Raw genomic sequence first — 23,509 nt, forward strand, 5'->3', positions numbered from 1 at the left:
CCCTCCCTTAGAGAGTGTTTTAGAGAGATTTGCAATGGCTGTAGACACTGTAGAGTGCAGTGCATGTAGATGTAATGACTAGCAGCATGGGAAAGCTGAAGTCCTCTCAAGGTGAAGCAGCCAGGCAGGCAGACAGATGGCCTTGTGCTGAGTTTCTTACCCAGCACACTTGGGACAGCTGTGGAGGAGCCTCCAGCAGTGGGTTAGTGGTGAATTAGAGCACGGACACTTGCGGTAGTCCTTGTGCTGGAGCTGGTGTGCGTTTGACTCTGGAGCCCTCCACAGGGTGTGGGCTTCGTTGTTAGTGAACGGCTTTCTACTAAGGTGGTTACCAGCGGGCGAGGTCTCTGCCCTATCCCCATTGAGTTCCTAGAGCTGTCACCTGTGCTGTCAGTCAGCTTGGTGAGTGTCGTTATAGGACAGAGTGCAGCAGGAGCGTGTGACCTGTTGCAGTGACTAGAGTCTGGGCTTTTCCTGTGCGGATTCTGTTGTCATTATATACATAATTCAGCCGTTTACTGGCTGGCACTGCTAAAAGCCGGGGCTGCTGTGAGTAAAGCTGAGGCCTTTTGCATCTGTGGAGCCTGTGCGCTGTTGAGGAAGATGGAGATACAGTGTAGAGTCCGGGGCAGTGCTAAAGGAAGCAGGGGAGGGGACTCTTGAGCAAGGGCTGGAACATCCCAGAGGGGGAACCCTGATACAATCCTCAAGGTGATACCGGCAAGCTTGTTTAATTATAGACACCTTCAACAAGTATAGAAGGATATGCTATTAGCACAGTAGATAAGGGTATAATCGTGTAGAAGGATGTAACTGTCTCTAGCCACTGTGGTCCCTTGTGTTACTAGTTTTTGTGACTATTGAAATGTTTTCTGTGGATCTGACAATTTCTGGTGCCAGTGCTGGAGATTTAACCAGGGCCTTGACTGGCCTGGAACTCACAGAGATCCACCTGCCTCTTCCTCTTGAGTGCTGGGATTAAAGGTGTGTGCTCAGTCACCTTACTTCATACAGTACTGACCACAGTGTCTGCTGGTTAGTTATTGTTCGTTAAGTATCTGTGGTCTTTTATTTTTTTTAAGATTTTTTTCCTGCTGAGTGATGGTAGTGCATACCTTTAATCTCAGCACTGGGGAAGCAGAGGCAGGCGGATCTCTCTGAGTTTAAAACCAGCCTGGTCTACAGAGCTAGTTCTAGGACAGCCAAGGCTACCAAAGAAACCTTGTCTCAACACCCCCCACTCCCCAAAAAAGGTATTCTTTTGTTGTTTTTGAGACAGCGTCTCATTGTGTAGCTTTATCTGTCCTCAAACTCACTGTGTAGAACAGACTGACCTGGAATTCACTAAGATCTGGTGCCTCTGCCTCCTGAGTCCTGGAATCAAAGGTGTCCTGTAGGATTTGGTCCTTAATGAAGACAAGTCTAGGCAGATAAGTACATTAACTAGGATCTCTTGTTCTGTTCCTGAATGGTAGCGGTCTTACTGACGAATGTTTATTGTGTCTTTTAAAAATTTTTTTGTTATTGGGGGTGAACTTGAGGCTTCGTGCATGCTGTGTTCTGAGCTACATCCCCATCTGTGTCTTTATTCAATAGTTTTCTCTCCCTGAGCTATAAGGTACAAAAATGCACCTTCTTCTCCTTGTGTATCCTTTGGCTCATAGGAGGTGTTTAACAAATATTTATTAAATAAATACATGAATGAAGGGTACTAGGTAAAAGACAGGATTTAGGGGGCTGGAGAGATGGCTCAGCTCTTGGGGAAGACTCAGGTTTGATTCCCAGCACCCACAACTCTCTGTAACCCCAGTTCCAGGGAATCTGATAGCCTTTTCTGACCTCCAAGGATACTGTACATTTGTGATGTACAGACATACAGACAGACAAACAACCCTTTTAGAGAAGGGGCAGATTTAGGACAAGGGGTTGGTAGAAGAGGTTTGGGTTCCAGTGGGGTGGAGATGCAGCTGGGATCTGGAGGGCCTGATGGATGTCTGTGGCAGACCATGAGGGTCGTAGGAGACTTCTGAGTCATAGGATGCTTCGAAGTCATAGCCTGACTCCAGCGTTCCCTTGCCCTGGCAGGTGGAGGTGCAGTGTCTGCTGCTGCTGGAGGTGCTGGGGGGCTCCCACAAGCACGCTGTGGATGGCGCGATGAAGAAGCTCACTAAACTGTGGAAGGAGGTGAGTGGAGCTGGTGGGAGGTAGGAGGCGTACCTTTTCTGTACCTCTGCTGCCCGTCTGACTCACCGCCTTCTACTTCCTCCTCAGAACCCTGGGCTGGTGGAGCAGTACTTTTCAGCCATCCTTAGCTTAGAACCCAACCAGAACTACGCTGGCATGCTGGGGCTGCTGGTGCAGTTCTGCACGGATCACAAAGAGACGGACGTGGTCAGTCAGCATAAGGCAAGTGCCCAGCGTGCTGAGAGTGGGTTTGCTGCATCAGGGTCTGGAGGGAAGGAGCGGAAACCTGCTTTGTCCTCGTGGCTGTAGCCTGTGTGGCTCCTGGTGTAGTCACTGGGGTGAGACTTTACTGTTTACCTCTGTGGGCAGCTCCCATGCACCAAGCAGTGTGCCAGGAGTTGGGGATGCAGCGGTGAGCAGAAGATGTGATCTTTGTGAGACTGAATCAGAGGACTCTGACATGAGACAGATTGTCACCTAGTTAATTGTATCTGATAAGTGTGACAAAGGAAATATGCAAGATGGGTATCTGACTTGGATTGTGGGTCCGGGAATGTGTCCCTGTAATGAAGGAACTTAGTGGGTAAAGTGAAGTTGGCTAGTAAGGAGGGGCAGAACATTTTGGGCAGAGAGCAAGTAGGAAGGAGCATGGAGAAGGCAAGTGGGGTTCATCTTGGGGGTGGGTGAGAGCTTTCAGAGACCTCCAGCTGTGAGCAGGCAGGGCCACCCTGCCAAGGTCTTTGAACTTTGACCCGGGAGCCATGGAAAAGACTGCTCCTCGCCTTTCAGTGGCGAGCAGGGGAGGGTGGAAGGCCATGGGAAGTGGGTCCACTGCTTGATGCTGAAGTTTTGGGACCTCGTGTCCTGTAGAGCGCCCTGCTGGATTTCTACGTGAAGAACATTCTCATGTGCAAAGTGAAGCCTCCGAAGTATTTGTTGGTGAGTGGATTGCACACCTGCCGCCCAGACAGTATCAAATCCTCGTTTAAATTCTGCACACCACCTGCTCTTTACTCTCACTCTTTCCCGGGAGGCCCGGGTGCTTGACTCTTTGTCTTCGCAGGACAACTGTGCCCCCTTGCTCCGGTTCATGTCCCACTCGGAGTTTAAGGATCTGATTCTGCCCACCATTCAAAAGTCCTTGCTGAGGAGCCCGGAGAATGTTATTGAAAGTAGGTTCCTGCTGAGCAGGTGGGCGGGAGGGGATGTGCTGCCTGAGCAACTCTGTTCCTGTTGGCTTGGCAGTGGGAGCATCCTGTGTTCTGAGTGTGAGATGTGTTCACCGTCACCTGGTGAGAGCCGTGGGCAAGATAGGAACCATTACCAGAATATGTTGAAAGTCATGGGCTTTCTTTTCAAATTTATTTGTGTGTGCGTGCATGCCTGACCGAGTGCGTGTTCCCACAGAATCTAGAAGAGGGCATCAGCCCCCTGGAAACTAGAGTTCCAGGCAGTTGTGAGCTGGCTGATGCTGGTCTTGGAAAAGCAACTGGTGCTCTTAGTGCTGAGCCATTACTCCAGCCCTATCAGGCGCTGTTAGAAGACTATGGGAAGTATCCACTTAGAATACTGACTATATTGTGGAGGCTGGAGACTGTTGAGATTCAGAGCCTTTTCTCGAGACAGTTTGGACTGATTTGGTGTGAAGAGCAGAACTTTGGCTCAAGGGGGTGACGACCTTGTGGCCTTGGGGAAGTGAAGGGTGGTCATGTCACTGTGGCGCTAACCAGCAGACTCCGGGCGGTGTTTGCTGGGGAGTGGGGCAGAGTGGGCCCTGGCACTGGCACTGAGGAGCACTGCTTTCTGTCCCCTTAGCCATCTCCAGTCTGCTGGCATCAGTGACACTTGATCTCAGCCAGTATGCCCTGGACATCGTGAAAGGCTTGGCTAGTGAGTAGGCTGACCCCTCTGCGGCCCCTTGATGCCCCTTGAGTTATGTCGTATTCGGTAGTTTGGGTTGAAAAGGGGGTGGGGCACATCTTATGTTAGAAATAGGCTTTAGTGTCAAGAAGACAACTCCTTGGTTAAAGGTGGTTTCTGACGCGTGTGCCAGCTCAAGTGCAGTCCTGGAAACCACATGATCAAAGGAGAGAACCTACTCCCACACACTGTTCTCTGACCTGTACGTGCGTGCTGTGGCACCCACCCTCCCCCAGACATAACTAAATAAATGTTAAACATGAAAAAAGAAAAATAAGGCTTTAACCACCAGCAGGGGGAGGGGTTTCTTTGCTGAGATTGTTGATGAGGAGGTTGGCGAGCTGGGACTGGAGTCTGCATGCTCAGCTGCTGCAGCCTCTGAGCGGTGGCTCTGTGTGTCCAGATCAGCTGAAATCCAACAGCCCCCGCCTGATGGATGAGGCTGTGCTGGCCGTGCGAAACCTGGCCCGCCAGTGCAGCGACTCCTCCGCCATTGAGGCCCTGGCCAGGCACCTGTTCGCAATCCTTGGAGGTGAGCAGGCCTTCCCGACCCCGCAGGTGACACACGGCAGGTGACACACAGCAGATGTGCCCCTAGCCTTGGCACCGGGATGTGGAGGGAACTTGACCGAGTCTACTCCGGGAGAAGCTGTTGATGGAGCACACCCATGACTGTAGAGGTGGTTCTAAGAGTGTGCTTTTGTGTGCACGGGAGAAAGGAACGACAGACACGAGGATGTTAATGGTGCCTTTGAGTGGTGGGAACATAGTGATAGAGCTCGTTTTTCTCTTTGTATTTTCTGTCTCTCATATTTCCTGTAAGAATGTCGTGCTTTTGTTTGGTTTTTTGAGACAGAGTTTTTCTCTGTTGCCCTGGCTGTCCTGAAACTCACTCTGTGGACCAGACTGGCCTCTAACTCACAGAGATCCGCCTGCCTCTGCCTCCCGAGTGCTGGGATTAAAGGCGTGCGCCACCACCGCCTACCTGAGAAAATAATACTTTTAGTCAGAAAACAAATGTCTTCAAAGGCTGTTTTAAACCCAGCTCACACCAGAAAGGCTGCTTCGGGAGTCTACATGTGTGTCATGAAGTGAGGCCAACATGAATGAGCACTTTTGTTATTTCCTCACAGGCTCAGAAGGCAAGCTAACGGTTGTAGCCCAGAAGATGAGCGTCCTTTCAGGTAGAGACCACCCCGGGTTGTGGCAGTGTGCTGTGGTAATGGGGAGGTTTAATGTAATGTCAGGTAAGGAGAGTCCTTTGAACCCCGATGCCCAACAGTGTTGGCTGTGCCAGCTTGCCTCAGGACTCTGCTGCCAGCTGGGTGGCAGGACGCCTGGCTTCTGTAAAAGGAGAGGCTGAAGAAAGTTGAAGGACTGTCCATAACGGCCAGGGAAAAGCGTGGCTGCTGGGGCACCCAGCGGAGGTCCGTGGCCTGGAGTACCCTGGTGGCCGCGGCAGGAGGCTTGTCTGCTGTGGCTTTGTGCAGGGGAGGGGCCAACCAGAGAATCTGCTTTTCAGGGATTGGAAGCCTCAGTCATCACGTGGTATCTGGGCCTTCCAGTCAAGTCCTGAATGGGTCGGTGGCTGAGCTGTTCATCCCGTTCCTCCAGCAGGAAGGTAATTCCTTGTGGCCTGGGGAGCGTGCGGTTTGGACCCATTCTTGACCATGGTTTCTCAGCCAGCCTTCTAAAAGGCCTTCTGAAGGCTCACCTCCTGAGTTAGCGGGGCTGGGAGTGGTCTGAACTGTCCCTGCTCCCTCCCCTGGTTATAAGACATCAGACCGACTGGACTTGTGCCCCTTGCCCTAGTGCACGAAGGGACCTTGGTACACGCTGTCTCTGTCCTGGTGCTCTGGTGCAACCGCTTCACTACAGAAGTGCCCAAGAAGCTGACTGACTGGTTCAAGAAAGTTTTCAGCCTGAAAACCTCCACCTCCGCGGTGAGGCACGCCTACCTGCAGTGCATGCTGGCCTCCTTCCGAGGTAAGATGCCGGCCTCCATAGGAGGACCACTGAGCCCGTGGGCGGGCATGCTCACCGCTCGGGGCCTTCTCTTTGGCTTCACTGACTGGGCCTCACTGGCTCTGAGTCATTCTCCCAGTCTGCACAGTAGTGACTTCTTCCCTTGTTTGACAGTTGTTTGTTTGTTTTTATTTTGTTTTTTGGGTTTTCGAGATAGGGTTTCTCTAGTTTTGCGCGTTTCCTGGAACTCACTCGGTAGACCAGGCTGGCCTTGAACTCACAGAGATCCACCTGCCTCTGCCTCCTGAGTGCTGGGATTAAAAGCGTGCGCCACCATGTGTGGTTCCCTTGTTGGATTTTATTCAGAAAGGACCTACAACCTGTTGTTGTACTGGGATCATGAATTTAAAAGGTCAATGCTATGTAAACTTGATTGATTTTTGAACCCTTTAAAAAAATGGCCACTTTCATCTCTTCTTTGCTAAACACAGCTACTGACTTTGGCAGGGATGGCCGTCTCCATTCCAAACAGCCAGGGGAATCTCTCTACTAAAAATTTGATCTCTCTACTAAAACTCTCTTGATACTGACTCTTCCCTCTGATATAAGCTTGCATTTCTTTTAAATGATGTGTTGATTTTAAATTCATGAATTACTGTTTAAAGAAACGTCAAGAAGATCCCCGAGCCTTCGCTAGACAGAGGAAATGAACTTTGTGCCCACACATGTTAAGAGTAGGAACAAGAACCTGTCAGGAGACATGCTTGTCCCGAGTTGACAGGAACCATGCTTTACGAGAAACAGCACAGTTGGATCTTGTGACTCAGGCCTGTAATCCCAGCACTTGGGAGGTAGAGGCAGGAGTCCAGGTCATCTTTGGCTGCATACTGAATTTGAGGCCAGTCTGGAGTATGAGAGTAGTTACAAAAACCAAAATGAGTGTGTTTAGGTGTAGTTTTAACTTTTTTTTAAAAATTTATTTACTTAGAGATGGGGTTTCTCTACATATCCCTGACTATCCTAGAACGCACAGATATCACCTGCTGGGATTAAAGGTGTTCACTACCACACCTAGCTTATTTATTTATTTTTAGTGTTTTTTATTTCACAGGGTAGCATCTTGGCTAGAGGTTGTCTTGTATGGGAAGAACACTGGATTGGAGTTGCTAGGCATGACGTTAGCAGTGGTTCTTTGTCAACCAGCTGTTGACAACCCTGGACAGTTTACGTGGCCTCTCTGTTTCCTTATCCAGTGGAGGAGCAGCAGATGATCAGATTAATAGGATTCTGTTACCTTTAACTTTTATGGTTATAGAGTTTAAGTCCCAGACTCTCACTCCAGTTCTTTGAGATACTCAGAAAACCCCGGTGGATAATGTCTTAAGTAGTCCCATCACCCCTGCAGACCAGTATGTCTCTAAGATGCTTCTGTCTCCACAGGTGACACACTCCTGCAGGCTTTGGACTTTCTGCCCTTGCTTATGCAGACAGTAGAGAAGGCGGCCTCCCAGAACACTCAGGTTCCCACGGTCACTGAAGGGGTTTGCTGCAGCCTTGCTGCTCTCCAAGCTTTCTGTGGCTGACTCACAGGCCGGTAAGGGTTTGCATGCATCCAAGGTGCCAGGTGACAGCACTCTTTGCAGAGTCCTGGTCGAGTGTTGGATGTTCAGCATCAGCCTGTTCACTCCAGGGCTGCCTGTTACCTGTAGGGATGAGCTCAGGGTCACAACAGGAGTGCAGCCGGGCCTCTCACTCACTGTCTTTGGCCCTGTTACTTCAGTGCTCTGGGCTGGGCTTGTCTGTGATACTTGGACTGCTAGGTTGAGTATTAGGACTTAGGGTCTGTTGTTTGTTTTGTGTGTGTGAGTGTTTTGCCTGCATGTATGGTCACCACAAGTACTCAGTGCCACAGAGGTTAGAAGAGGGCGTCAGGCCGGGCGGTGGTGGCGCACGCCTTTAATCCCAGCACTTGGGAGGCAGAGCCAGGCGGATCTCTGTGAGTTCGAGGCCAGCCTGGGCTACCAAGTGAGTTCCAGGAAAGGTGCAAAGCTACACAGAGAAACCCTGTCTCGAAAAACCAAAAAAAAAAAAAAAAAAAAAAAAAAAAAAGAAGAGGGCGTCAGATTCCCTGTACCTGCAGTTATAGACAGTTGTGACCTGCCATGTAGGTGCTAGGAACCTGAGTCCTCAGAAGAGGAGCTAGTGCTCTTAACCACTGAGTCATTTCCTAGACTTTGTCTTAATTACTTACATATTCGTAGGATAGTCTAGTTCATTCTTACTGCTGTGATAAACACTCTGACCGAAAGCATCTTGGGGAGAAAGGTTTATTTCAGCTACAATTCCAGGTTGTACTCTGCCATTGTGGGAGAGCTAAGGCAGGAACTTCAAACAGCTGGTCACATCATCTCTACATGCTGGGTAACATACTGTGTATACCATCTCACTTGTCACCCGTGTGTGGAAATGATTAAAGACAGCCTTCCCATTCTCCTCTGCCTGCTGGGATTCTGCTCTGTCCTAGTCAGCTTGAGAAATCTAGCTGAGGATGGGAGATTTAGTGTGGCCCTTGGTCAGAGGTTCTAGTCACGTGGTGGGGCAGTTGTTTTTCTGCTGCCCATTGTGTTTGGATCTGTGGCAGGCAGGGAGTGTGTGGATGGGCAGAGCTGCTCCCCTCTTGCTGGCTGGGAAGCAAAGCAAAGACACAGGTCTCAGCATCTCTTTCCAGAGCATGCACCAGTGACTGACCTACTTCCCCCAAGCCCTGTCTCCTGTAGGTGTTGCCACCTGCCAGTGGTGCCATAAGCTGGGGGCCATATTTTTAGCATATGGACCTTTGGAGTGGGTGCCCAGCGTTAGCCTCTAGCGGCCTCCCCGTCTGCCTGTGCTCTCTCTCGCCTGACCTTGCTCCTGTATTGAGAACTAGGATTCGCTCTCTGCATGCTGTTACATCCACTGTATATGCCAAGGCCTTTGACTACCTTGGGTGGAGATAAACGTGATCACAACCTCACTTCAGCACAGTTCAGGGTGCGTGCTCTGGAGTGGGAGTACAGAGGTAGATGTGTGTCATTTGAAGGAGGGTTGGTTGGTTGTTTGAGGGATGAGTGTTGGGAAAGGGTTCACGAAGGAGGAAGCATTTGAATAGATCTCGGAGAGGCTGGAAGGAGAGCCTGGAAGGACGTGACTCTCATGAAGGAATGGCCACAGTTAGGGAAAGGCTGAAAGAGCTGCATTGTGTGAACCTCGGGTGTTTCGTCCCGGTTTTTGGGTAGTGGGAATTCCAGAGGAGAAGCCGCAGGCAGCAGAGAACCATATAGTTGTCCAGACTGCAGGTGAGGCCAGAAGGACTGACGTTTGGTTTCAGAATAGGAGAACAATGAGCTTAGGAATGGTCCTCCCAGAGTGTCTTTCACAGAGCCTGCCCAGTAGCTTCAGCTCAGTAGGGCCATGTGGGGAACATGGTGCCCTGGGTCATGGGTGACCTTTGGTTTCTTGCAGAAGCCAAACTGAACAACTTTTGGCAGCTGGTTGTGGATGAAAAGAAGCAGATTTTCACTTCTGAGAAGTTTCTGCTCCTGGCTTCAGAGGATGGTGAGTTTCTCGGTCTCTGACAGGTCTTTGGGGGGGACCTGTTCCTGAGCACCTGCTTGGCCAGCGCCTCTGTGAGCGCTCAGAACCATGATCTGACCAGCAGCTTGGCTGTTTCTGACTGAGTTTATTCCTGTGGGAGAGTCAGGCTCAGTAGGGAGGCAGACCTGGGCGGGCTGTAGAGACAGCCGTGGAGCTGTGACAGCAGCTGCAATTACAGCTGAGTGGGTAACTGGTACTGTCGGGGTTCCCCTACACGGAGTACCGGTGGAGTTGTGGCAGCTCTGCTCCCCCACCAGGCGACACAGAAACGACCGGTTTCCACCCTGGCAGGAAAGGAACAGTGATCTCCAAGTGTATGTGCAAAATTCTAGGTTGCCTCACAGGAGTCTGCTGCTAATTAGTGATTTGAAAAGCCTTTTGACTCACGAATCACAACATCCTATTAATGAGCTACAACTATTAGTCACTTTCTGGTTTAAATTTATTTTTAGTTAGCTTTTGATTAGGAATGACACTCACGTAGTTCAGAGACAAGGTGGGAGGGAATCTTCATTGAAAACTACCTCCTGCTCTGACCTCTGGCCACTCAGTCCTGCTAGCCACCGACAGCCAGTTTCATCTGCTGCTTCTGTATCCTTGGTAGTATCCATCCATCCCTTTTTTTTTTTTTTTTTTTGCGTGGGGGGTGGGGAGGGGTTCGAGACTGTGTAGCTTTGTGCCTTTCCTGGAACTCACTCTGTAGACCAGGCTGGCCTTGAACTCACAGAAATCCACCTGCCTCTGCCTCCTGAGTGCTGGGATTAAAGGCATGCGCCACCACTGCCCGCTAGTAACCCTTAACAGTTAAAATCAGTGTTTACCTTCTTTACTTCAAAATATGTATATGTATAATAGAGAAAAAGAAATAAAAATGAACTGTAGCTTTACATCTAGTGTTAATCACATTTACATTTTGCTGTTAATGTTTTAGTTCATTCCAGTCTTTTTGGGGTTGGGGAAGAATACATTTAGTTATTTAATTAATTTTCTCTGTGTGCGTGTGTGCATGCACACACGCGCCTCCCTAGAAGTTGGAGGCCGGCTTTCAGGAGTGGGTTCTCCTTCCACCATGTGGGTTCCGGGGATTGAATTCAAGTCATCATGTTTAGTGGCAAACTCCTTTACCCATGAGCCAGCTCACTGGTCCCACTTAGTTGTTTCAGAAAGACTTACACTGGCCAGGCAGTGGTGGCTCACACCTTTAATCCCACTTAAAGCTGGGAGTAGAGGCGGGTGGATCTGTGAGTTCGAGGCCAGTATGGTCTACAGAGCAAATTTCAGGACAGCCAGGGCTACACAGAAATCTTGTCTGGAAAAAGAGGCTTGCACTGTTTCTTTCCCTTACAGGCCTGTGTACTGTGCTGCATCTGACCGAGAGGCTTTTCCTTGACCACCCGAATAGACTCACTAACACCAAAGTTCAGTACGTGAGCCTCACTTCTCTTGGGCCAACAAAGCAGATGTTGGCCCAGCTTTGGGGAGTGGGTGTGAGGCAGGTTTGGCTGTGGGAAGCTCCATCCCCACCTCCTAGGCCCCCCGTGTCTGTGTTTGCAGGCAGTACTATCGGGTCCTGGTGGCGGTGCTCCTGAGCCGGACCTGGCATGTGCGCAGGCAGGCACAGCAGACCGTCCGGAAGCTGCTCTCCTCTCTCGGGGGCATTAAGCTGGCCAATGGCCTTTTGGAGGAGCTGAAGACTGTCCTCAGTTCTCACAAGGTGCGACTCTGGGCTCTGGGACTACTCAGTCAACGTGCTTCTGCCCTAGGGTTTTAGCGGGGCCACTCCTGGCATGTCCTCTCGCTCAGACTGGGTGATTCCACCAGGCCTCGGTAACATCTTTGCCTGTTAGAGACTTTCTTGCCCGTTTCCATACCTTTGATGTAGTTCGACCAAAATATTTTTGGATATTTTCTTTTTGATTGTTTTAAAACACTTAATTTTAAACACACACTTATTCTCAATTTTGCTCTTTTCACTGTATCTTTAAAGGCAAGGAAGGCTTATAGCCCCCCCTTTTTTTTTTAAGAGTCTGAAACAGTTTTAATAACACGTTTTGACGAAGGAGAGGTGGCCATGGCTACTATTCTAAAACACTTTTTAAAAAATTTTTATTCTTGGGCTGGAGAGATGGCTCAGAGGTTAAGAGCACTGACTGCTCTTCCAGAGGTCCTGAGTTCAGTTCCCAACAACCACATGGTGGCTCACAACCATCTGTAATGAGATCTGGTGCCCTCTTCTGGCCTGCAGTCATACATGCTGTATACATAATAAATCTTAAAAAATTTTTTTTTTATTCTTTACATACATTACGTCCTGATCACAATTTCTCTTACCTCCCCTCTTCCCAGTTCCCACTACCACTCTTCTCCCCTAGATTTACTTCTCCATTTCCCTTAAAAAAAAGAAAAGATAAGGAAGAGTAGACCTCCTAGGGATATCAACCGAACATGGCATAACAAATGCCATTAAAAAAACCAAAAAACACAAACCCTCATATCATGGCTGGACAAGGCGATCTATTGGGAGCAAAGGGGACCCGAGTGTAGGCAAGAGTCAGAGGTCCCCCCAACTCCTGCTGTCTGGTCCTCCAGGAGCACCAACTGGGCACCAGTAACCTATCTGTCGAGGCCCTTGCTTAGACCCACAGAGGGTTCTTGATTGTTTCGTCAGTGTCTGTGAGCTCCGGGGGCCTTGCCTGGTTGAGTCTGTGGGCGGTGTTCTCATGGTGTCCTGGACCCTTCGGCTTGCCTTCTTTTTTATCTAGCTCTCCAGTCTGTCTGGGTTCTATCAGGCAGCAGCAGGAAGAACCAGGAGTAGATGGTAGTGACCTGGACTGTTGAAGCGTTCTAGGTGCCAGGCTTTACCCTTTTTCCCTTAGCAGCGTGTGTGCCTGGTCTTCCCCTAGGTTGTTTTAGGTGGATGTCCTGGGTGTCTTTCCCACACCTGGGCACATCTCACAGCCTGTGGATTCCAGGGCAGGAAGCGAGGCATCGCTTGCACTCCAGCAGGAGAGGCTCAGTGGCTCTGCATGCTCTCTGTGTGCTGCCCTGCCTAGGGCTCTGTGGGGACTCACCTGTTCTCTCTCTAAAGGTGCTGCCCATGGAGGCTCTTGTGACAGATGCTGGGGAGGTGACTGAAATGGGCAAGACCTATGTGCCTCCACGGGTCCTGCAGGAAGCTCTGTGTGTCATCTCTGGGGTGCCAGGGCTCAAGGGTGACATCTCGAGCACTGAGCAGCTGGCCCAGGAGATGCTGATCATCTCTCATCACCCGTCCTTAGGTCTGTGGCTAGGGTAGGCATGGAGCGGTGGGCGGCTCTATGGGTAGGGTGGGCATGGAGCAGTGGGCGGCTCTTTGGGTAGGGTGATGGTGGTCCAGGCAGAAGCTTCAAGAAGCTTCTCTCCTTCAGTGGCGATGCAGTCTGCACTCTGGCCAGCGCTTCTCACCAGGATGAAGATTGACCCTGAAGCCTTCATCACCAGGCACCTGGATCAGATCATCCCCAGAATCACTACCCAGAGTCCCCTGAACCAGGTAATGGGTCCATGAGCTGGGTTTGTACTTCTGTCAGGGCCGGGGGACTCCTAGGGCACAAGAAGTGAGGGCTCACAGAAACAGGAAGAATGGTGACGTATATAGGCTTGGCCCCTTGATTGTAAGTGACAGAAATGCAGACTGTTGGAGCACAAAAAGGGCCTCATTTACGGACAGTGTTCAGGATGTGAGTAGCTTGGGATGTTGTTTCCAAGGCTCAGCTGGTGTCCTTAGGAGAGTAGAGGTGGTTTCTGTACTTCCTCCATCATGAAACCTATCGGTTCTCTGAGTCCTTTCTCTCTGTTCCAACACGGAAACTGCCTTCTCAAGTTTCTGGTAAGAAAGAGTTTCAGGCTCACACCTTGTCCTCCCACCAGCTCCAAATGGGAAAGCCCACAGTTTCCAGTACTGGCAGCTGGCATGGGGTCTCACTGCCCCAACTGACTAGGGGTTACATGCCTGCCTTTAGAAATGGTGGGGCAGCTGCCCTGGACCATTATCAGTGATAATGGCAGAGCCAGGGCTTGTCTAGTAAGGCAGGCTCAGACTACATTGAGCCGAGCTAGTTGGTGGGCATTACTCAAAGCACAAGGCAGAAAGGGGAGCCGATTGCAGGGGTCATTTGGGTGTGGCAGAACCCTATTCTGGTCATAGACTGACTGTGTCTGTTTGTCTGGCAGTCTTCCATGAACGCCATGGCCTCCCTTTCCATCCTGTCCCCTGACCGAGTCCTCCCTCAGCTCATCAGCACTATCACCACCACTGTGCAGAATCCTGCACTGTGCCTCGTGACTCGGGAGGAGTTTGCCATCATGCAGACCCCTGCTGGAGAGCTGTTTGATAAATCCATCATCCAGAGGTGAGACTCAGTTGCTCACTTGTTACTCCGTTATCTCTCCTCCCCACCTCTGGCTTTCATGCTGATTTGATGGAGACATCTTCATGGGGTTATTGTGAGGAGTGGACAAAACAGCCTGTCTGTCTGTCCGTGGCAGAAGTAGCTGCTTGTATTCCAAGACTGGTGCTTAGGCCTTAGATATTGGTGAATCTGGATCTAGTACTGCCCGGCTCCATAGTACTTAAGCTACCTGGAATCTGGGTGTGGTGGTGCGTGCCGGTAATCCCACACTTTGGAGACTGAGGTACAGGGATTGTAAATTGGAGGCCAGCCAGGACTATATAGAGGCCCTGCCTCCATTGCAACAGGGTCTCAAAAACAAAAAAAGAAGCTGAGGAGATGGACCTAAGTGAAGTGCTTGCTGGCCAGCTGGCCTCGTTAAAAGTCAGCTGCATATAGGTTCAGTGAGATGCCTTGTCTTAAGAGATGCCATGGAGAGTGGTAGAGGGAGACACTGGAGATTAACCTCCGGCCTCCACGTACACCTGGGAGCACACACACGCATGCATGGACACACAGACACACAGAGGAAAAACAAATATGAAGGTTTGCCGGCCCGGCTTGGTGGCCGTCATGAGGCTGAGGAGCCTGGTGGCCCTTTTGAAGCCGGATAACTGCTTCCCCTGTACTTCAGTGCCCAGCAGGACAGCATCAAAAAGGCCAACATGAAGCGAGAGAACAAAGCCTACTCCTTTAAGGAGCAGATGATTGAGCTGGAGCTGAAGGAGGTGAGTCCCCCGAGCTTGGCACTCGAGGCCGCTGGCTCGTGCTGTGTTCTGTCCCCTGATTTGTCCCTGGTCCTCTCCAACACTTCTTATTGTTCCTCTGTGGCTTCCTCTGCCCCGACTTGAGGGAAACCGGGTTTTCACTGGATGTTGCTGCTCTGTCTTGCCTGCCCTCACGTTCTAAAGACAGGCCTGTCTTGATTCCTTATAGCAAGTGCAGGGCCTGCTGCTGTGGAGCCTAAGGCACCCTGAGGTGACTGACAGAGTCAGCTCTGGAGAGCTGGTTCTGACAGAGCTCCTGCCTGCGTCAGCAGCCCACGCTCTCCCTCGGTCTTGCCCAGCTCATCGCTTGCCCTTCCCAGAGAAGTGACCCCCTGCCCGTCTGTCCCAGTGTGCTTCACTCTCTTCCTGGCTTGTAGATTTTAGGACATTCCTCACCCTCCGCAGTCATTTTATATGTTTGTTTCCTGTTTATTGTCTAACTTTACCTGCTAGATTGTGAGCTCTGTGAGGGGAGAGATTTTATTTTCTCCCTGGTGTCTCTAGCATCTCAAACAGTTCCTGGCATGATGTAGATGCTCGATAAATACTTTGAAAGACTGAGTGATCTCTCTGCCACCCAAGCAGTCTTCGTCTTATAACAGCCTTGGGTGGGTCTGAGGGCAGGTTGATCTGAAGTCATGTGGCCACCAGAATGCCCCTTGGAGATCATTGAGGGGCCTGCTGTTTCTGTGACATTTCTCTCTCCGTCTTTTAAAGCTGAGAATCCCTTTTTCAAGTTTCCTTTTTTGCTACTGTGTCCATTCTGTAGCTATCCAGTGGCCGTGACCTTTATAGGGGTGGAGGAGGGCATGTGCTGGGCTTGGGGCCCTGGTCCTAGACTTGAGGCTGGCCTGGAGGTCCTTCTGGAAGGACGCTAGCTTTCCTGTGGTGCTGGGGAGGCAGCTCTGTGCCGTGATAGAGTTGGCTCCTGACCGCCCTTCAGGAGATAAAGAGGAAGAAAGGTATCAAAGAGGAGGTGCAGCTGACCAGCAAGCAGAAGGAGATGCTGCAGGCCCAGATGGACAAGGAGGCGCAGATTCGGAGGCGGATGCAGGAGGTGAGGAGGATGCTTGCGGCCCAGCCCTGCTCTCTGCTGTCTCCGACTGGACTCCGCTGACTCTCCTGGTACCTCTGCTTGCAGCTGGATGGGGAGCTAGAGGCGGCACTTGGACTGCTAGACGCCATCGTGACCAGGAACCCGCGTGGCCTGACCCAGTACATCCCTGTTCTGGTTGACGCCTTCCTGCCCTTGCTGAAATCTCCCCTGGCTGCTCCCAGGGTCAAAGGCCCCTTCCTGTCCTTGGCTGCCTGTGTCATGCCCCCTAGACTCAAGGCCTTGGGTTAGTCCTTATTTGCTGGTGTGTGGTTGGTTATCTCTGGGATGTTTGGGAAGTGGGCTGGAGGTGCCTGTGGGTGTTGTGAGGAGACATGTGGTGGCCTAAGCTGCTGAATTTTGTTTCCACATGCAAGCAGCCTGTGGAGCCTCAAACTGGATGTGCTCAAGAGCAGTGAAGTGTCTCCTCTTGCCTCCATTTTGCATTCTCTCTGCCTTCTGAGGAGCAGGCTTTACATGCTGTTAGCATCTCATCTATTTGTAGTAGCTTTGGCTTAGTGCTGGAGACCATGTCTAGGGCCTCGTGTGTGCTAGGCAAGCGCTCTGGTGCCTGAGCCACACCCCAGCCCTCTGTTGTGGCCATTCTCCACAAAGTCAGGTTCGGGGGTAGTGAGAGAGGCTTGGTGTGCTGTGGCTGGTCCTTGTGCTCAGAGCTCATAGGCAGCATGTGTCAGTGGTGTGGCCAGCGATCTCCGACCCTTAGCTCTCTGTTAGCTCTGAAGAAACACTAGCCAAGCAGGAGGAGTTACAATGGTCTTACTCGTATGAGTCATTGGAAACTTTAAGCAGACTTTCTTCCTAGCCTAAAGGGAATGTTCTCAGGATGGGGGCTGGCACCTGCAAGCTGTTCTGAGAAGAAATGTCAGTTGGTGCATGTGGAACCTGCCAGAAGTATTAGTAGCTGCCTGATGGTGGAACTATGTAGCTAGAGCTTTACTGTGGGCTCAGTGACTCTTGGGCGGCACGTGCCCCCCAGCACACTGACTTCTTTAGTGTCAAAAGTATCAGCTCTGCCAGACATGGTATTGCATACCTGTAATCCCAAAACTTGGGAGGTAGAGGGAGGAGGATCCTGAGTTTTAGGCTAGCCTGGGCTACGTAGTGACACCATGTTCCCAAACAAACATCACCCCCGCAAAAAACAAAGGGGCAGCAGCTGTTGCCGTCCTCCCTTCTTCTGATGCACCTGCCAGAGCAGGGGCGGGCGGAGACAGGCTGCCTCTGCCCCGATGCCGCCTTTGCGTGTGGTCATTTGCTGCCTGTCTTTCTTCTCCCAGGCACCTTGGTGAGTCATGTGACGCTGCGCCTGCTGAAGCCAGAGTGTTCTCTGGATAAGTCCTGGTGCCAAGAAGAGCTCGCTGTGGCTGTGAGGAGGGCAGTGTCGCTGCTGCACACCCACACCATCGCCAACAGGGTGGGCAAGGGTGAGCCAGGTAAGGGGCAGTGGGAGCTGGTGTGGGGAGCGAGGCAGGAGCCACAGCGTCCCTGGCTTCCTGTGCCTTTGCTGTCGGGAGAGTCCTCCCTCCCTGGCCTGGGTTTTCCTTGTTTGCTTCTGTTCAGTCTCACCTTCTGGAACTGGCTGCTCCGTGGGGTAGAAGCGGGGCTGGTTTAGCACCAGCCATTGTACCTGGCACTGTGCTTGGTGTCAGGCTTCCGGCATCGTCCCCACCGCGGTCTGCTCAGTCGCCCAGCTTCTGTCTGCTCTGATGCTCTCACAGATGCTGCACCCCTGTCCGCACCGGCCTTCTCCTTGGTCTTCCCGATGTTAAAGATGGTGCTCACTGAGATGCCCTACCACAGTGAGGAGGAGGAGGAGCAGATGGCCCAGATCCTTCAGATCCTCACTATCCACGCGCAGCTGAGGGCTTCCCCTGACACCCCACCCGAGCGAGTGGACGAGGTTGGCAGGCTCTCTCGTCCCGTGGTCTGAGGGGTCTGGGGAGGCAAAGGTTCCCTTCCTTGAGTTTTGCTGTTTTGTCAGTAGCCGCAGTCCACATAACAGACAATGGCTCTTTAATATAAAAGGGGCCATGCTGCTGCTTCCCTAAGTCTGCGTCCGTGTTGGCGTGTTCTGATTTTACCGTTGCTTGAGGTCCTATGCCGTGCATGACTGCGCTGTATCTAACCTACTACCTATTCGTGGCTGTTTGAGCACTGTAGCTTTTCCTTAATCTGAACAGCTCTGTTTGTGTTTGCCTGTCTCTGGCATATCTGTAGCACATGCTGGTTTTTAGTTGCTAGGTTACATGATGTGTACTGAGCTAGCTTCTCACTAAGAGTTCTTTTTTTCAACGCTAATAAGCTTTGTGTGAGTCTTGGTGTGAGTCTCACTGTGTAGCCCTGGCTGGCCTCAGACTGGCAGAGGACCTCCTATCTCTGCCTCAAAGCACTGGGTAAAGGTGTGCATCACCACACTCAGTTGAGTGATGGGTTTGTTTGGCATTTCTTTCTTTCTTGTAAAGCTGAGTATTTCTTCTTAGGCTCACAGTTCATCAGTATTTCACTCTGGGAGTGTCAAGCAAGCTTCAGAGCCTGTGATAGTCTAGGTTAGCACTTACGGGCATGGTTGTAAATAAACCTAATGACATTTCTATGGTGACTAAGTCAGTGCTGTGACCCAGGATATCCTCATGTAGGTGAGGGAATGGCAGTTGACTGGCTGCCTGGCGTGGATATAGACCTTTCCTACTTTATCATCATAACTTTTCTCCTGTTCCCTCCCAGAATGGTCCAGAGTTGCTGCCTCGAGTGGCCATGCTGCGCCTGCTGACGTGGGTGATCGGGACAGGCTCTCCTCGCCTACAGGTGATTTCCAGTTGGCCTGTGCTGTGGTTTTTTTGTGACTCCGACTTCAGGAATGAGTAGTCAAGACCTAGTTTTCTCTTGGCCCTCTTGTGTAGAAGGGATGCCACTGCTTGGCTTGACTATGGGACTTCGCCCTAGAGGCGCGATGGGGTGGGGTTTCTAAGCTCACCTGTTCAGCTGCCTTGGTGTAAATGAGCTGCTGAACTGAGCCAGTGTGTCGATGTCGTCCGCAGGTTCTAGCCTCAGACACCCTGACCACCCTGTGTGCCAGCAGCAGTGGCGAGGACGGCTGTGCCTTCGCGGAGCAGGAGGAGGTGGACGTGCTGCTCTCTGCCTTGCAGTCCCCGTGTACCAGCGTGCGGGAGACCGCGCTCCGGGTGCGTCTGTGCTTTCCTGTTACTCTGGGCAAGTGTTGGAGCTGCGTGAGGAACGTCGGGCAGGATGTCTCTTACCTCAGACAGGGCTAGGAGGCAAAGAGAAGAGGAGATCATGGGTGGGTTAGGGTCCTTCTAAGCTTGTCATGATGTAGCACTGTCCATTTTATTTTTCTTCTGTGTACTGATAAAATATGCTGACAAAAGCAACTTTAGGGATCAAAGGTTTCCTGTAGTTCATAGTTCCAGGTTGTGATCCATGTGGTTAGGGAAGGAACCAGGAGCTTGAAGCAGTGGGCACATAACATTTGCAATCAGAAAAAGAGTAGTGGATACGTGCTGTCTGTGCTCAGCCGGCTTCCTCCAGTCCTCCAGGACTCCCTGCCTAGGGATTGGTGCCACCCACAGTGGGTACATCTTCCCACATCAATGAACATAATAAAAATCAAGATCATTCCCCATTGGCATGCCCAGAGGCCCATGTTCTAGGGGATTCTAGAGTCTGTGAAGTTGACAGTTAACAATAACCATCCCCTGACCTAACTCACAGGATTATGGCATTGATGCAGCTGTATGCCTCTGTTTAGCATTTCTGGATGGCTTTTAGATTGTGGTTCCCAAATGCTAGGTCCCTCTATTGTGGGGAAAAATGATGGCGTATGCTTTTTTTGCTTGTTTTTTTGTTTAATTAATTTAACAAACACCTTTTGAGCTCTTGTCAGCCATGTTTAGAGTTAAATTGGTAATTTTTACTTTAAAAAAGTTCTTAAGCTTTGGTGTACACCTTTAATCCCAGCATTTGGGGGCAGAGGCAGGCAGATCTCTGAGTTCAAGGCCAGCCTGGTCTACATAGTGAGTTCCAGGACAACCAGGGCTACATAAAGAGACCTTGTCTTAAAAACAAAACAAAAACTTTTACCACCATACGTCATCATTTCACAAAAGAAAAAAAGCTGGGTTGAGGGGCATGATGCATCCTCTGAACCACTGAGCTATACCCCTAGATCCCCCCAAAAAACACTACTTGAGGGGTCTGAGCAGGTCACCAGTTGAGCTGATTCCCAGCACTTCTAGCCCGGCTCTGTCCAACACCTAACTGCAAGTCAGGCAGGCCAACACTAAGCTTGGTGTTTGCGGTCTGGCTGCCATGCCTGCCTGACTTGCGGTTACTTGTAGTTGATTTTCCTTTATTAGCCACACGCAGTTAATGGTTGTGTTTAGGACAGCAGAAGTGAGGAGACGGATACATTCCCCTCTGAGATGTCAAGTCTCACAGTCTGATCCTCCTCCTCCTCCCAGGGGCTGATGGAGCTCCAGCTGGTATTGCCAGCACCTGACACTGATGAAAAGAACGGCCTGAACCTGCTGCGAAGACTCTGGGTCGTTAAGTTTGACAAGGATGATGAGATCCGGAAGCTGGCTGAGAGGTCAGAGTCCTTCCAGCAGGGTTTGCCGGGGAACATGCTTCAGGCCTTTGCTTGACCAATCCTCAATTTTGGTCTGCTGCAGGCTCTGGTCAACCATGGGCCTCGATCTACAATCAGATCTCTGTTCTTTGCTGATCGATGATGTGATCTACCATGAGGCAGCCGTGAGGCAGGCTGGGGCTGAAGCCCTTTCCCAGGCGGTGGCACGGTACCAGCGGCAGGCGGCAGAAGTCATGGGCAGGCTCATGGAGATCTACCAGGAGAAGCTCTATGTGAGTGACCTGGGCAGCTGCTGTGGTCTGGGGCAGGGGAAGTGGGTGAATGTGCTCTGCTCAGCTTGTGTCATGGTACAGGGTCCGGGCCATTGTTGATGCCCCTGGGGTAAGGGGGGAGCACTGAGCACAGTCTCTTGTCTGTTGCAGCGGCCGCCCCCAGTGCTGGATGCTTTGGGGCGAGTGATTTCAGAGTCCCCCCCAGACCAGTGGGAAGCCAGGTAAAGCCCTGTTTTGATCTTGTTGCCAAGCTTTCTGAGATACACTAGCTGGACTGGGGTGGGTGCTGCAAGGGGGTAGCATGTGCTGATGCTGAAGTAGACGGGAAGTCGGGCCACCTGGGTCAGAGAGACCTGCATCAGTGCTGGCTCCCTGTCTACCAGCTCTGCATCTTTGGACATTGTCTCCTCATCTGTGTGAGGGACACACTGCTAGAACCTACCTGGTAAAGCACTAGCCCTAGCCCGTTAGCAATGTGCAGTGTGCTCAGCAGATGTTGACTCATTCTCTCAGCCTGTGAAGTAGTAGGTGGAGGTTAGGTAAGTGTCTAGGAGCAAATATGACCTGGGAAGACACTTGTCACCCACAGTGGGCTTTCATGAAACAGTAGGGCTAGCTTCCTGAATGGCTGACCACACTGTGTTAGGGTTATTGTTGCTGTGATGAAACACCATGACCAAAGCAACTTGGGGAGGAAAGGGTTTTATTTGCCTTTCACGTCCACATCACAGTTCATCATCAAAGGAAGTCAGGGCAGGAACCTGGAGGCAGGAGCTGATGCAGAGGCCATGGAGGGGTGCTGCTTACTGGCTTGCTCCTCATGGCTTGCTCAGCCTGCTTTCTTATAGAACCCAGGACCACCTGCCCAGGGATGACCCCACCTATAATGAGGTGGGCCCTCTACCATGAACCCTAAAGAACGTGCCTACACCCAATCCTCTGGAGTCATTTTCTCAATTGAAGTTTCCTCCTCTCCAGCGACTCTGGCCATGTCCAGCGACATAACCAGGCAGTACAGCCGCGCTCTCCACTCCTGTGGCTGTGGCTGGTACGGGGTGTTGTGTGGGGCCATCGTGCTTTCTTTCTGTGTCTTGTCTCTGACTGAGGAGAGTAATTCCACTTTGCCTTTGTTCCCGACCAAGGGCTGTTGCATCGGTTTCTTTTATCAAGGTCTCTCCTCTTCAGCCTGTCTCACAGGTAGAGTGGTGTACATTTCCTCCCATAGTCAGGGAGATAGGCAGAATGGGTCCTTGCCTCAGGACATCCTTCCTGCAGGAGGTAACCTCAGGCCAGTGGCTGGTCTCCATTTCACAAGCGGCTTGTTCAGAACACTGGGCAGTTGCCTCATGGTGGGCTGCATGCCGCACCCTGCCCCACAGCTGTTTGCTGTTGTCCTCCATCCGTGTGGGATCCCTTGACTCGCCCTTGCCACCTACAAGCTCCCGTTTCTTTCCTAGGTGTGGTCTAGCCTTGGCCCTGAACAAGCTCTCGCAGTATTTGGATAGCTCTCAGGTGAAACCGCTCTTTCAGTTTTTTGTCCCTGATGCCCTCAATGACCGAAACCCAGATGTCCGGAAGTGCATGTTAGATGCAGCGCTCGCAACACTCAATGCCCATGGGAAGGTGAGCAGTTTGAGCAGCTGTGGGAGGTGGGGTGAGACTGAGAAGAGAAGTGAGTGCCAGAAACGCTGACAGGGCACCAGCACCTGGCGGGAATTTCATTTGTGTCAGAAAGACAGAGGATGTAACCCTCAGGGGTCTGCTTCTGGCCTGCTGGAAGCTGGAAAACCTGCCAGCATGGTCAGCCCCAGAGGCAAAGCCTGTTGTTTGCTGCAGCCTGGAGGCTGACCTGTGGCTCTGGGGTCTGTCTGGCCTTTTCAGGAGAATGTCAACTCCCTGCTGCCAGTGTTTGAGGAGTTCTTGAAGGATGCACCCAATGATGCCAGCTATGACGCCGTGCGGCAGAGTGTGGTGGTCCTGATGGGTTCTTTGGCCAAGCACCTGGACAAGAGTGACCCCAAAGTAAAACCCATTGTTGCCAAGCTCATTGCTGCCCTCTCTACACCTTCTCAGCAGGTACTTCCCATCGTGGGGGCTGTGAGTCACGGGGGAGTGGGAATCCACTGTGGATAGGCTGTAGGATGCTAGCAGCTGAGTGGCTGACAGCAGCCATCTCCTCTCCAGGAAGAACCTAGGTATTTCATTTTTTCCTGCTCATTTGCTAGAGGTTTGTGTTTTGGTGTGTGCGTGCGCATGCATGTTTGTGTGTTTAGAGTAAATCTTGCACTGAAGACACAAAGATAAAAAAAGAAAAACAACCCAGCTGTACTGTGGTGGTGCACACCTTTAATCTCAGCACTCAGGAGGCAGAGGCAGGTGGATCTCTGTGAGTCTGAGGCCAGCCTGGGCTACAGAGTGAGTTCCAGGACAACCAGGGCTACACAAACCCTGTCTTGAAAAACAAAAAAGAAAAGAAAAGAAAAAACAACCAACCACCTCAGACAGAAGCTACCGTGGGGGTGCACTCCTTTAATCCTAGCAGCGGCAGGCGTATCTGTATGAGTTTGAGGCCAGTGTGGTCTGCATAGACCACAGTACCAGATAGTGAGACCTTATCT

General features: G+C 51.3%; 1 protein-coding gene across 1 annotated transcript in view; it reads left to right on the top strand.

Annotated features, from left to right (window-relative positions):
* The window catches only part of Gcn1 (GCN1 activator of EIF2AK4), a 66,208-nt gene that overhangs the window by 12,260 nt on the left and 30,439 nt on the right, over positions 1-23,509 (top strand). The window contains 29 exon segments of the mRNA XM_052755137.1: positions 2,086-2,184; positions 2,272-2,406; positions 3,055-3,123; positions 3,248-3,356; positions 4,000-4,074; positions 4,508-4,636; positions 5,238-5,288; positions 5,627-5,725; positions 5,917-6,090; positions 7,510-7,613; positions 7,615-7,663; positions 9,571-9,663; positions 11,050-11,125; positions 11,257-11,416; positions 12,791-12,980; positions 13,110-13,234; positions 13,915-14,093; positions 14,767-14,860; positions 15,843-15,956; positions 16,041-16,239; positions 17,291-17,446; positions 17,732-17,913; positions 18,738-18,818; positions 19,052-19,195; positions 20,492-20,619; positions 20,702-20,891; positions 21,042-21,112; positions 22,349-22,514; positions 22,773-22,967. Coding sequence (XP_052611097.1) covers positions 2,086-2,184; positions 2,272-2,406; positions 3,055-3,123; positions 3,248-3,356; positions 4,000-4,074; positions 4,508-4,636; positions 5,238-5,288; positions 5,627-5,725; positions 5,917-6,090; positions 7,510-7,613; positions 7,615-7,663; positions 9,571-9,663; positions 11,050-11,125; positions 11,257-11,416; positions 12,791-12,980; positions 13,110-13,234; positions 13,915-14,093; positions 14,767-14,860; positions 15,843-15,956; positions 16,041-16,239; positions 17,291-17,446; positions 17,732-17,913; positions 18,738-18,818; positions 19,052-19,195; positions 20,492-20,619; positions 20,702-20,891; positions 21,042-21,112; positions 22,349-22,514; positions 22,773-22,967 — 3,636 coding nt within the window.

This window comes from Peromyscus californicus, unplaced genomic scaffold (genome assembly GCF_007827085.1).
Source record: "Peromyscus californicus insignis strain IS unplaced genomic scaffold, ASM782708v3 Scaffold_2__1_contigs__length_46816999, whole genome shotgun sequence".
Lineage (NCBI taxonomy): Eukaryota > Metazoa > Chordata > Mammalia > Rodentia > Cricetidae > Peromyscus > Peromyscus californicus.